Here is a 13,008-nt window from a genome sequence, read left to right on the forward strand (position 1 = left end):
TTTTCTCCCCTTATTTTTCCCCTGGAATTGAATAAATAAGTTATGATCAATGCGCCAGGGTTCTGTAGCCTGCAGATAAGCTAGTACAACCCTTCTTACGTCTAGAAGATGCCATGAGGCTTCGTCATTCGAAGAAGGATTTTCGTAGAAGGACGGGAGGGTAATCTCCTGGTTCCGGTGGAAATCTGATACCACTTTGGGAACGAACCCGGGGTCTAGAGTAAGAACAATACAGTCAGGAAGAATGCGCATATATGGTTCCCTGATGGAAATAGCCTGGAGCTCCCCCAACCTCTTGGCTGTGGTAACAGCAATCAGTAGAGTAGTTTTTAGCGTTAAATTTTTAATGTTAGAACTCTCCAGAGGTTCGAAAGGAGGTCTGGAAAGAGCGTCTAACACTAGGGTGAGATCCCACGTAGGGGTCCTCCTGAGAACCTGAGGTCTGATTCTGGAGGAGGCCGAGATAAAACGCTTGACCCACCTGTGGTCCGCTAAGGGGAAATCGAAAAAGGCTCCCAGGGCCGAGACCTGCACCTTCAAGGTGCTAGTGGATAGGCCCAATTCCAGGCCCTTCTGAAGAAAGTCCAGGATCTGGAAAATATTTGGGTTGAGTTGAGATGGAGGATTATCCCCACAGAAAGACACAAATTTCTTCCAAATTTTGTGATATATGTTAAAAGTAACTTTTTTCCTACTTGCCTTGAGTGTGGTTACCACCGCTCTGGAGAGGCCCTGTGATCTTAAAAAATCGGACTCAGGATCCACGCCGCCAATTGTAGCTTCTCCGGGTCTGGATGGAAGATAGGACCCTGACGTAGAAGATCCTTCCTTGGAGGCAATATCACAGGTTGTTGGATGGCCAGGGATGTCAGCAAAGGGTACCAACCCTTTTTTGGCCAGTTCGGGCAGATGAGTATTACCCTTGCCTGGTCCATAAGGATCTTCCTGAGGACCCTTGCGACCAAGGGAATAGGGGGAAAGGCGTAGGAGAGAGGTTCGGTCCAAGGATGACTGAAGGCGTCTAGTCGATCCTTCGGCTCCCTTGCCTCCAGAGAGAAGTATAGATGACACATTGAATTCTCTCTTGTGGCGAATAAGTCGACTTGCGGAGTGCCCCAGAGCTCTGTCAACTGGCTGAAGATTTCCTGATTTAAGCACCATTCGTTGGGAGAAATCACTCTCCTGCTGAGGAAGTCTGCCTCCGTATTCAAAACTCCTCTTAAGTGAGTTGCGGAAAGAGATAGTAGGTTCTCTTCTGCCCAGAAAAAGATGGTGCGAGTCAGGGAGGAAAGAGCTACTGACCTCGTACCTCCTTGTCGCCTTAGGTAAGACACCACCGTGGTGTTGTCTGTTAGGATATGGACATGTCGATTCTTCACTAGAAGAGGGTTGGATTTTAAGGCTTCCCAGACGGCTCGTAGTTCCCGATAGTTTGAAGGTTTCTTTGCAAGTGAAGGGGTCCAGGGTCCCTGGGCGTAATGCGAAGGGAAGACTGCTCCCCAGCCTAGGCTGCTTGCATCGGTCGTGATGGTCAGACACGGAAGGCAGTGCCAGGCAACCCCTTTCTCCAGCCGTTTTGTTCCCAACCACCATTGCAGATCTCTTTTTACCGAGGGTGGAATGATGATTTTCCTGTCCAATCCCGAGGTTCTCCGGTTCCAAGAACGGAGAATCCAGCTTTGCAGAGTGCGACAATGGCTCTGGCTCCAAGCTACGGATGAAATGCAGGCCGTGAGGAGACCCAGGATTTTCATTGCTCCTCTGATTGTAATGGAGGTCTTCCTCCTGAAGGAGCGGATCTGGAGTCTTAACCCGTCGGCTTTTTCCTGAGGGAGAAAGGACATCATGAGAGTAGAGTTCAACATTACCCCCAGGAACTTCTTGTGAGTGGAGGGAGACAGATCGGATTTTTGGGTGTTGATTATCCACCCCAGATCTGAGAGTTTTCTCATGGTAAAATCTCTTGCTGTGATAAGATCTGATCTGTTCTTCCCTATAATCAGAAGGTCGTCTAAATATGGTACAATAGACACCCTCTGTAGCCTCAGGAAAGCAACAACCTCCACCATGACTTTTGTAAAAACTCTCGGAGCTGAAGAAATACCAAAGGGTAGAGCCCGGAATTGAAAGTGGAGGATAGAACCCTCTGGAGAGAAGACTGAAAATCTGAGGAACTTTTGAGAGGAGTGGTGAATAGGAATGTGGTAGTAGGCGTCCCGAAGGTCTATCGTGCACATATAGTGGTCGGTATATATAAGCTGAGTAGCGGATCTTACCGATTCCATATGAAATCTCCTGTAAGTGATGAAGTTGTTTAGGGATTTCAGATTTATAATCAGCCTGTTCGACCCGTTTGGTTTCTTGACCAGGAATAGTGGAGAGTAGAAGCCCGACTTTTCTTGGTCCTGCGGAACTGGAATCACCACTCCGGATTGAATAAGGGATGATACCTCCTGCCAAATAAGAAAATGGGTAGAAGGAGAAGTATAGGATGATGGCGAGACAAATCTTGAGGGGGGGTAGGTGCTGAATTCTATTTTGTAACCGGAACTGATGATGTTCAAGACCCAAGGATTTGAGGTGATATTTGTCCACTGAGTGATGAACTGTAGAAGACGCCCCCCCACTCTGGCGTCATTGCTTCTTTCCCCCCGAGTTGTCTGGGGGATTGGAGAACAGAAACCCCCTACCTCTGCCTCCCTTAGGGTAGCTCCAGCGCCCCTGTTTACCTTTCCCGCGAAAGGAATCTTTAGGGTTCTTGAAGGGACGAAAGGAAGGTTTCCTGGAGGATGTCTTGTTTTCTGGAAACCCCTTCTTCTTATCAGAGGCTTTTTCTAGGATGTTGTCTAATTCAGGACCGAAAACGAAATCTCCTGTGAACGGGATGCTGCAGAGTTTTGATTTTGATCGTATATCGCCGCCCCACTGTTTCAGCCATAAGGCTCTTCTTGCTGCGTTTGTTAATGCTCCTTCCTTTGCAGCGAAGCGGACGCCCTCGGCGGAGGCATCTGCTAAGAATGCCGTGGCGGATCTTAGGAGCGGAATGCTGTCCAGTAAGGATGCTCTGGGGGTACCTTCTCTAATATGTGATTCCAGCTCGTTCAGCCAGAAGTAGAGGGTCCTTGCAACTGATGTAGCTGATATGTTAGATTTTAAGCTAAGCATCGACGTCTCCCAGGCTTTTTTAAGAAGCGCGTCAGATTTTCGGTCCATAGGATCCCTGAGCTGAGCGGAGTCCTCGAAGGGAAGGTCTGTTTTTTTGACCACCTTTGTCACCTGTACATCTACTTTCGGAACGGAGTCCCAAACTTTAGAGACCTCTTGATCAAAGACGAGGCGTCTCTTAAAGCTCTTAGAGGTTAGGATCTTCTTCTCTGGGTCTTTCCATTCCTCTGTAATCAACCCTTTCAAGGTTTCGTTAACCGGAAAAACACGTTGTTTTTTAGCCCTTAGGCCCCCGAACAACTCGTCCTCCCGAGACATACAGGGAACTTCTTCTTCGATATTCAAAGTTTCGCGGATTGCCTTCAAGAGGTTATCCAGATCATCTATCTGGAACAGGTGACGAGAATCCAATCTCTGACTGAAGTCCTGGGAATCTTGCTCCTCAGTATCTGCCAGGGAACAAGACGGACCCTCTGAATCATAGGTTTCTTCATCTGATGAAGAGATGTCCGCCAGTCTAGGTTTTTTAGGAGGAGGATCTTTTTGTGTAGCTGACGCCACAGATGCTGTCACTTTATCTTCAATAAAGGATTTTAACTCATCCATGAAAGAAACTTTTTCAGACCGCATAAATTCATCAATACATGGTCTGCATATAGGTTTTACATATGATTCGGGCAAAACCTGGAGGCACATATTACATTTCCTAGCAGGGGTCCTACTCTTGATAGGACGGTCGGACTTGCTGGATTTCTCAGACCTCTCAGGTCTGTCCTCTTTGCCTTTCCCCTTAGACCCTTGTTCTTTATCCTAAGGGGGAAAGGTGAGGAAATTTAACTAACTTGGGGTTCAATATGTATCATAGATACCATAAGACCATGCCATACAGCACCACTTACGTGACCAGAAGGGTGGAGTAGGCCCAAGTCTGCCTCATCAGCCATAGTAAGGAAGTCTGGGACGGCACAACCACAGTACACTGTAACACTACGAGTGAACGCCAAAACTAGCAACCCACCTCGTTAAAATACCTTATCGGGGAGCCCATCCCCCATGCAGGTGGCGGTACAGCGGTACAGCAGTCCTCCGTGACGATTCGGCCTACTTCCGGTCGCGACCGGAAGTCGTCACGGAGCGCAAAGGACGCCTGGGAACGGAAGTTCCCCCAGGCGCCGCGCGTCCTCGCGTAAGCCCTGCTCGGCCGCGGGTGAAGACGGAAGATCCGGATCCACCTAGAGCCAGGGAGGAGCCCCCGGGGAAGAGTCCAGCCGCGGCCCCGATCCGGAGGGGAACTACGACCTGCAATAGGTCGGCGTAACCCCAGGTAAGTGCTCTCTTGCACAGGAACAAACGTCCCTCCCCCCCCACTTGGAGGAGAGAGAGACCCTCTCTACCTGCCCTCTGTAGGGACAGGAAGACACTGGCGGGAGGATGCGGGGGGGAGGCTTTTAACCTCTCTGCTTCCTGTCCCTACAGAGGTCAAGGGGCATCCTCCAAGTGGGCCGTCATGGAGGACGTTTTGGAAAACATTCTTATCTGTTATATATGAACTGTACCATCTGATTTATCCCCAATAAATTCACTTTGCACCAGATGCAGGAAATCGTTTTCTAATATGGTCTTAAAATTCTTACACATGCTTTAAATTATGCTAATAGACAGCAAATGCTTCTGGAGCACTTCATCTCATTAACTTTAACAGATTTTCTCCATTTTAAAGAAAAAGGGGACCATGCAAGACTGTTACAAGGCCAGATCCTGCATTAGGGTGCAATATTGTTTCAATCAGTGACACTGCTTTATAAAAAGGTAGGTTACCGTTAAAGGAAATCTACTGACAGGTTCCTGTAGAGCCCTATTAACCTTTTTAGCCAAAAAGGTTTTCCCTCACTCAAGCATAAAATCAACTTTATTTTGTCTGCATCAGATGAGGCATGTCCTGCTTGCCAGGGCCTCTCATCTATTCCTCCCCATGCCCTATGCCACGTCATGTGACCTGGGTGAGGTCATATTAGGTCATTTACATTTGTGAAATTCGCAAATGTAAAGGATCTTAGATGCCATCTCACAAGTCATGTAACATTTTTACACATTGCCTTTTTACAGTCAATTTATATTGCCTAAAACAGCATTACATGTCTTTAGTTGACTATTGGCAGACAGTCCCCAAGCACAAGTTCCATACAGTAGCATGTCCTAGCAGTGAGGCCTGTCAATCAGGAACAAGGAGACATGGAGAGACAGCTGTAACTAAAAGGGGGCATTGTTCACTAGCAGCTTGGGAGAAATAAAGAAAATTGGCAGACTTCACTTCTTAAAGATAAGAAAAACAGCAGTAATTAAGGTACAGTGCCTCACTGGCAGCTACATTTAGGAGTTATTGGGTGTCCACGTAACCCTTTACCAGCATTGTTGGTTTGGGGGCAAAATGCTGGTAACAGGTTCCCACAGCATGTGGCTGCGTGCTTTTTAAACTAGATAAAAATCCAGCAAACAAGACTGGTTTGGCAGACACCCACATGGAGGTTTAAAGGACCCATAGACTATAGGGCAGTGATGGCGAACCTTTTAGAGACTGAGTGCCCAAATTACAACCAAGACCCACTTATTTATCCAACACAAATTTCATTTGTGATTTATACTCCCTTCACTGTCACAGCTTTAATTGATACCAGCACCTGAGGACACCAATAAAGCAGAAAATAGAAGAAATTTGGATGATCATTGTAGATTCCCTCCAGGGTCCCATAAACAGGAAGAATTGTCAGGGCCAGAGCAGGAGCTTCAATGATAATCCAGATCTGTCCACACCTTCCCACTCCTCCAGTAGTCCCAGGTAGAGCTGTCACTTTAAAATATCTCTGTGCACAGCAAGTCCTGGGCTGTCTGGGACTGCAGGAAGATACCTGGAGTCATCTCTGGTAATGGCCTGAGTGCCCACAGAAAGGGCTCCGAGTGCCACCTCTGGCACCATTGCCATAGGTTAGCCACCACTGCCATAGGATTTTTGGTCCATTTTAATCTGTTGTGGCAATCTTCATTTCTAACTGCATAGATTTTAGCATCTAAACGAGCACCCAATATACCATAGTCTTAAGGTTGAAAGCCCAAGTTGAATCCAGAATTATGGCCCTCTCTGCCAGAAGGGTACAAGCTGACTTCAATAAAATAATGCATTCAGTGCTAAACATAAGAGGCAACTCCAGATCTTATCAGGAGAATCACACAAGTTATATAGCCATTTTTAAATATAAGATTATATCAGCTCTTAATACCTATACTTTTATAAAAAAAAAAAAAAAAAAAAAAAACACTAACAAGCAACCAAATGGAGGTCACTAGATGCCTACTGTGAATATGGGACTCCAATAAACATCAGGCAACAATATTGTTTGTTTACAATTAAGCTAAAATAGACAGACTTCAAGGCCTACCTGGATTTCATCTCTGAAGAAATATTATCAAAGAAAGACTTTGTGCGATCATAGTATATATTGGGTCCCAGGGGATCCTCCTCAGGATTCCCGTCACTATTCTGGGTCTCCACTCCCGAGTCTCCCTTCTCATCACCTTCTTTCTCAGGCTTGTCATCTGAAAAGCAAAGAATTATGTAACCCAGCAAAGCAGAGCTAGAAGACCCAAAATAGGTAATTGCTACCTTTGAAGTTTAGCTTATCCTTGAATTCTTTATCAAGTTCTTCACGATTAAATTGAGCGTTTGCACTTTCAAAATCAAAGTCCCCGTCAAACTTTATGGCATTTTCTTTGACTGTGGTTGGCCGGTTCTGCCCTCGAGAGCGATTCCTGGCCCGTCTGTTACCTACAGAATCACAGGAGGTCATCATAGCAGTACAGCCTATGACATTTGCATCAACAAGAGTCAGACAAAAGTATACATTGCAGGCTTACAAAAGAGATCCAGTTGCCATTCCTGGACTAAAAGGACACCTGTCATCCACTTGTCACCTCTACCTGTTAGAGCAGCTCAAAGATTCCATCCCAAACTATATTTCTAAAATCATGTTCTCTTTATTATGTAAACGACATTGGCACATTGAGAGAGAAAGTGATACTGTTCAACTCCTCTGTTTGAACCTCCTAAAGTTTGAATTTTAAAACCTTCCCTGGTGATTATTGTAGAGCGGTGCTAAAAGTCAGAACCAGCAGCAGTAGTCCATCTTATCCATGTCCAGAATTGCAGCTCAGATACCCCAAGCAGATTGTAGCCCAAATTTGTGTGGATTTGCTGCTCAATTACACAATTATGTGCCCGCTGTACCATAGCACACTGGGCACACTGGCGCCCGGGAGAGGAGGGGGAGAGCGCTGCTCACCCCGCCCCTCTCCATAGCAATATGCGGCTCATGGCGTCATATTATAGGGAAAGCTAGGACATGTCCGATCTTTCTCCCCAGCTACGGAACGTTATGGTGCAACACTTGTGCTGCTCCTGTACAACGCTGTCTATGGGGGACATATATACATCTCCCATATGGCCGTGTGAATGTAGCCTTAGATTATAAATCCCTTTTAAGTGCAAAATAGAGTTTCTTCTACATAGGAATTCCTTTAACAAATCTAAACTTGCCTATCCTGTCCTTGTGCATGCATCAATATACTAAGTGCCAGGACATTATAACATGGGTACAGCCTGAACAGGTAATGACTGGCGTCAGTATTTGTGCCAGTAATAGGCTGCAGCAGTTTTGTTTTTATAAAGCTACTTGATGCTGCAGCAACGAAAAGTTTCAAAGCAGAGAACTGAAGTACATTACTGATGGATAGGCATGTATAGTATGATTTTACACCATTACCTGGATACACATGGGAAAAAATAAAAACAAACATTGGATCATCTATCCTTATTGTTGAAGTCCTGAAATTTCTATGAGCTCAGTTTTTCCATTGTTTTTTTAAGATCCACGGTCTGTCAATAAGTCAAAGGCTGAAACTATGTCCTCGTCTAGTCCCCAGTTATTAATGTATGAGCATAATGCAGAAACTGAACTCTGCAAACAATGGATGGATTTAGGGCTCCTGTACATTGAGGGGGTGCCCCTGTCCACATGGGTGCCATGTTATAAATGTACCAGGTTTGAAATTTTTTACTGAATAATCTCCCACAGTAAAATGACCACACCCCATTTTACCTGACCTCCGTCTTTGGGGTCGTCTATTCTCATCATTGATCATATTCTGTGTCGGTGCAGTCTGAGGTGGTACTGAAAGAAATTAAAAGCAGACTGAAAGGGGTTCTACATAAATGACAAACCGGGTGCTCGTGTTGGTGGCACTGCCTAGTATGAATACTAAGGCCATGAACTACCTTCAGTCAATCCTTGATTGTAAGCAATATGGGATCGTTCCAATTAACTCATGCCCATCAATATTTACCACTTATTGATGCAGGCGGGCCCACTGACTGGCCCTGTCTGTTCCCCCGCTGGCTCATGGGTGGACCCTTTGCTGGTTGGAACTTCTTTTGAGCCATATTCTCCATTGGACCAGTCTGGACAGCTTGCTCCACCATAGGGCTTTTCCTTACTGGGATCGATGGAAAACCAGCTGCAGACAGAAACATTCCAGTTAATCTCCAGGCAGAGCTGGTAGATGGGTACTGACAGTAATAATCAAACTGCTGGCAATGGTTCAACTATACTTGGGCAGGATCTGTTGAAGTAACAAGTCAAGAAAGTGCTGAACCCTCATATGTCTTAAGAACTGCAAGCAAAGTGTCTGGAGAAGGGAGTAGGCATAATCTGATAGGTCATACAAAATATTATGAACATCCTTCAGCGTGCCCCAAATAGGAAACCTGTCTAGACATTGGGGCAGATTTATTAATCCATTTGGTGTAAATGAAGACAGATTTTTTTTAATGAAGTCTCCACCTACAATCCTTGATAAACGTGGCATGTTTTTAGACACCAAGAAAAGTGTGTCATAATCGGACATGGGCCAAGAGTGCAATTTCGATCAGAGGCAGAAAAATATGTGCCTGCAGGTATAGAAGGGAGATTGAGGCTCTGCCGCTTTATTAGAGAAACTTCCTGTTAGACACTGAAAAACCTGTGGACGTCTTAAAGGAAATGTCCCAGCAGGATCAAGGATTGTAAACCAAGCACACTTACATGTGGCGAGTGCCACCTCGGGAAGCTAACAGTGGGTCCTGCCAATGTCCTTGCTTTTACACAAAAAAAGCTTTAAAAATTATGCAAATAAGCCCAAGGGGCTCAATAGCTGTTAATTGAGCCTGGGGCTCCTCAGGTTCATTAGCATAATCTTTCAAGCCTTTTTTGTAGAGACAAGGGCATAAGCTAAAAGAGCAGGTCCTACCTACACACCAGCATGCAAGTGTGCTTGGTTTACAATCTTGATCCTGGTGGTAGAGGTCCTTTAAACCCACAGAGTGCAATTGCCTGTTCCTATATCTGTGTTCAATTTATATCCTCAGCCCTAAGGAAAGTTCTGAGACCACAGCTTTTCAACAATATCACTCATCTGTCAGCCTGGCACCACCCCAAACTTCTCGCTGCTACTTCATGCATGATAGAAAGTTCGATAGTTTCTTTAGGTCAGACATTTCCAGATTTATTTTGAGCGAAAACCAAATGACGATGAACACAAAGAGGTGCAAATCCTATCAGATGTAAGAGGTAATGTACAGTGGGTATGGAAAGTATTCAGACCATTAAATTTTTCACTCCTTGCTCTTACCAATAGGATGCAATGAAACATCTATTTGCTCATTAATGTATACTGCACCACATCTTAATAGAAAAAAAGATTATTAAAGATAAACCAAAATATCACAAGGTCCCAAGGATTCAGACTCTTTGCTGTGAATTCTATTTACCATTATACTTGAGTATAAGCTGACCAGGGTGGAAGCCAAAGTCCCCAATTTTAACAAAAAATATAAAGGAAAAAAAACACTATTGACTCAGAGCCTGCAGCCCCTGCCCTCCCAGTATACAACCCCTCACCGATGCTCTTCCTATAAGAAGAGAGATTATATGTATATATCACACACTCCTTCCGACACCCTCTTGGTAGGTCCTTTTCTAGCCATTGAGGTTCTGGCTCCCTCTCCGTGCCGACACTGGAGCGGTGACTTCAGAGCGGCTCGTTGACATTCTAGTTTGTGCCGCCGCCATAGACACTAGAATGTCAGCAAGCCGCTGAAGTCACAGCATTAGCGATGGCACTGGAGCCAGAACATTGATGGCTAGAAAGGGGACTATCGGGAGGGCGTCTGAAAGAGTAAACTTCCACAGGATAGGGCCCAACTTGCTGATTGGTGGGGGTCTCAGTAATGAAACCTCTACAGATCACAAAAACCAAGGGTCCCAGTTACCTCAGATGGACCCCTTGTTGCTCCCAGAGAGTAATGGAGCAGACAGGTGCGCATGACCGGACAGCTCCATACAGCTCAACGGAGCCGACGGAAATTGCCAAGTGCTGCGCTATTCAACTATTCCTTGAATTGGCCATCCAGCCAAAGTAATCAATTTAGAGAAAGGCAATGAAGAACCCCTAGATCACTGTGGTCGAGTTTGAGATGCAGTAAGGAGTAGCAATTGAAGGAAACATGAATGCGGCCAAGTACAGAGATATCCTGGATGAAAACCTCTTCCAGAGGATCCTCAAACCCAGGTGTGAAAAGCTTGTTGCATCATTCCTAAGACAACTCATGGGTGTACTAAATCAAAAGGTGCTTCTACTTATTACTGAGCAAAGGGGCTGGATACTTATGACCATGTGAAGTTCAGTTTTTCAAGTTTAATGAGGGCACATTAATGAGCAAAAAAACTGATCTGTAACAATATGTTACAATAGAACAAAGTGAATTTTTCTTAATTCAAAGAATTTTATTAAGCAACAGACTGGAATACTGCAGCATTGGCATGTCAGAAGTACAAGCAAAAGCAATAAAGTGCCTTTCAGGGCAATAAGAACCAAAAGCCGTAATGCAATCACAGTAGTGCAAATACAATACAGTATATGGCATTAAGTTATAAATATGACTATAAAAATTAAGATACTTGGGGAATAGGAGGGAGAAAGAAGGAGCTTTCTAACTGGTAAACAGGAGGGGCAGATGGAGGTACACAAGTAAACTATTTTTAAAGAGCCTGTCATTCAAATTAACCCACCCAAAATAAAGGCTTCATTAAAAAATTATAAGGCAATTATGACAGGCTATGATTTTCTGCTGTATGTAAAGCTTCGTTACATCATTGCACACTTGAAGTCATGTGACCAGGATGAAAGAATGAATTAGTTACTCACCGGTAATTCCATTTCCATTAGTCCACCATGACGGCCCACCTGGAGGATGCCCCTTGACCTCTGTAGGGACAGGAAGAAGAGAGGTTAAATTCCCCTCCCCGCATCCTCCCGCCAGTGACTTCAAAATAACCACACTGAGGAAGATGCAACAATGATTTATTTATATGTTTTCATCACATACAGTTTCATCATTGTGAATACCACATAACCTATAACAAGCAAGGGAGGGAAACTATAGGCCGTCATGGTGGACTAATGGAAATGGAATTACCGGTGAGTAACTAATTCATTCTTTCCACTTCGTCCCCCATGACGGCCCACCTGGAGACTTACAATATGAGTAGTCTTTTAGGGAGGGATCACTGCTTGAAGCACTTTTCTCCCGAAGGACAGATCCTTCGAGGAGGGCAAGTCAAGTCTATAGTGTTTAGAGAAGGTAGAAGAGGAAGTCCAAGTTGCTGCTTTGCAGATCTGTTCTAAGGAGGCCCCTCTTTTCTCTGCCCAGGAGGTGGATACGGCTCTTGTGGAATGTGCCCTTATTCCTGATGGTACTGGAATCTCTTGGATGTCATAACAAGAAGATATCGCCATCCTTAGCCATCTAGCGATGGTTGCCTTGGACGCCTTCCTCCCCTTATTTTTCCCCTGGAATTGGAGAAATAGGTTAGAATCAACTCGCCAGGATTCAGTTATTTCCAAGTATCTAACGACAGAACGCCTTACATCTAGAGTGTGCCATTCGCGTTCTCTTTCTGAGGACGGATTCTTGCAGAAGGAAGGTAATATGATCTCTTGACCTCTATGGAACTCCGAGACCACCTTTGGGATGAAATTTGGGTCCAGTGTGAGAATAATTCTATCATCAAGAACCCTCATATAGGGTTCCTTGATAGAAATTGCCTGGAGTTCACCTAATCTCCGTGCTGAGGTGATTGCTACCAGGAAAACTGTTTTTAGTGTCAGGTTTTTTACACTAGCAGAAGAAATTGGTTCAAAAGGCTCCTTAATTAAAGCATTTAAGACCAGAGAAAGATCCCATGAAGAAGTCCTTTTAAGGACCTGGGGTTTTAATCTAGAGGCTGCTAGAATGAATCTTTTCACCCACCTGTGCTCGATGAGGGGTTGATCGAAGAACGCACTTAGGGCTGATACCTGGACCTTTAGAGTACTTGTGGAAAGTCCCAACTCCAAACCCTTTTGAAGGAAGTTAAGAACCTGCAAAATATTGGGGTTAGATTGACATGGTGGATTATCTGCACAGAAAGAACAAAACTTTTTCCAAATCTTGTGATAAATGGCAAAAGTTACAGGTTTTCTACTTGCCTTCAGGGTGTTTATAACAGCAGAGGATAGTCCTTGGGACTTCATATAGTCCGATTCAGGATCCATGCTGATAACTGGAGTCTTCCTGGATCTGGATGGGATATTGGACCCTGTACCAGGAGATCTTCTGACACTGGTAGCATGACTGGGTCCTGAGTGGACATCCGCTTCAGAATCGGGTACCAGCTCTTTTTGGGCCAATTTGGGCACACAAATATGGTCTGTGTC

The 13,008-nt window shown here is 44.9% G+C and overlaps 2 protein-coding genes across 4 annotated transcripts in view; both read right to left on the bottom strand.

Moving 5' to 3' along the window:
• LSM14B (LSM family member 14B) overlaps positions 1–13,008 on the bottom strand; it is a 30,993-nt gene that overhangs the window by 2,015 nt on the left and 15,970 nt on the right. For 2 of the 3 annotated variants that reach the window (XM_072110981.1, XM_072110983.1), the window contains 4 exons: positions 8,560–8,730; positions 8,316–8,387; positions 6,824–6,985; positions 6,600–6,756 (listed from right to left, as the gene is read on the bottom strand). In XM_072110981.1, the coding sequence (XP_071967082.1) occupies positions 6,600–6,756; positions 6,824–6,985; positions 8,316–8,387; positions 8,560–8,730 (562 nt within the window). The remainder of the gene's footprint in view (positions 1–6,599; positions 6,757–6,823; positions 6,986–8,315; positions 8,388–8,559; positions 8,731–13,008) is intronic. The other variant, XM_072110982.1, reaches the window with a different exon arrangement.
• Positions 11,806–12,846, bottom strand: LOC140064267 (uncharacterized). The gene is made up of 2 exons (XM_072110984.1): positions 12,181–12,846; positions 11,806–12,102 (listed from the first exon to the last, which is right to left on the bottom strand). The coding sequence occupies exons 1-2, from the start codon at positions 12,844–12,846 to the stop codon at positions 11,806–11,808; spliced, it is 963 nt and encodes a 320-aa protein (XP_071967085.1).

Source organism: Engystomops pustulosus, chromosome 6, assembly GCF_040894005.1.
Source record: "Engystomops pustulosus chromosome 6, aEngPut4.maternal, whole genome shotgun sequence".
Lineage (NCBI taxonomy): Eukaryota > Metazoa > Chordata > Amphibia > Anura > Leptodactylidae > Engystomops > Engystomops pustulosus.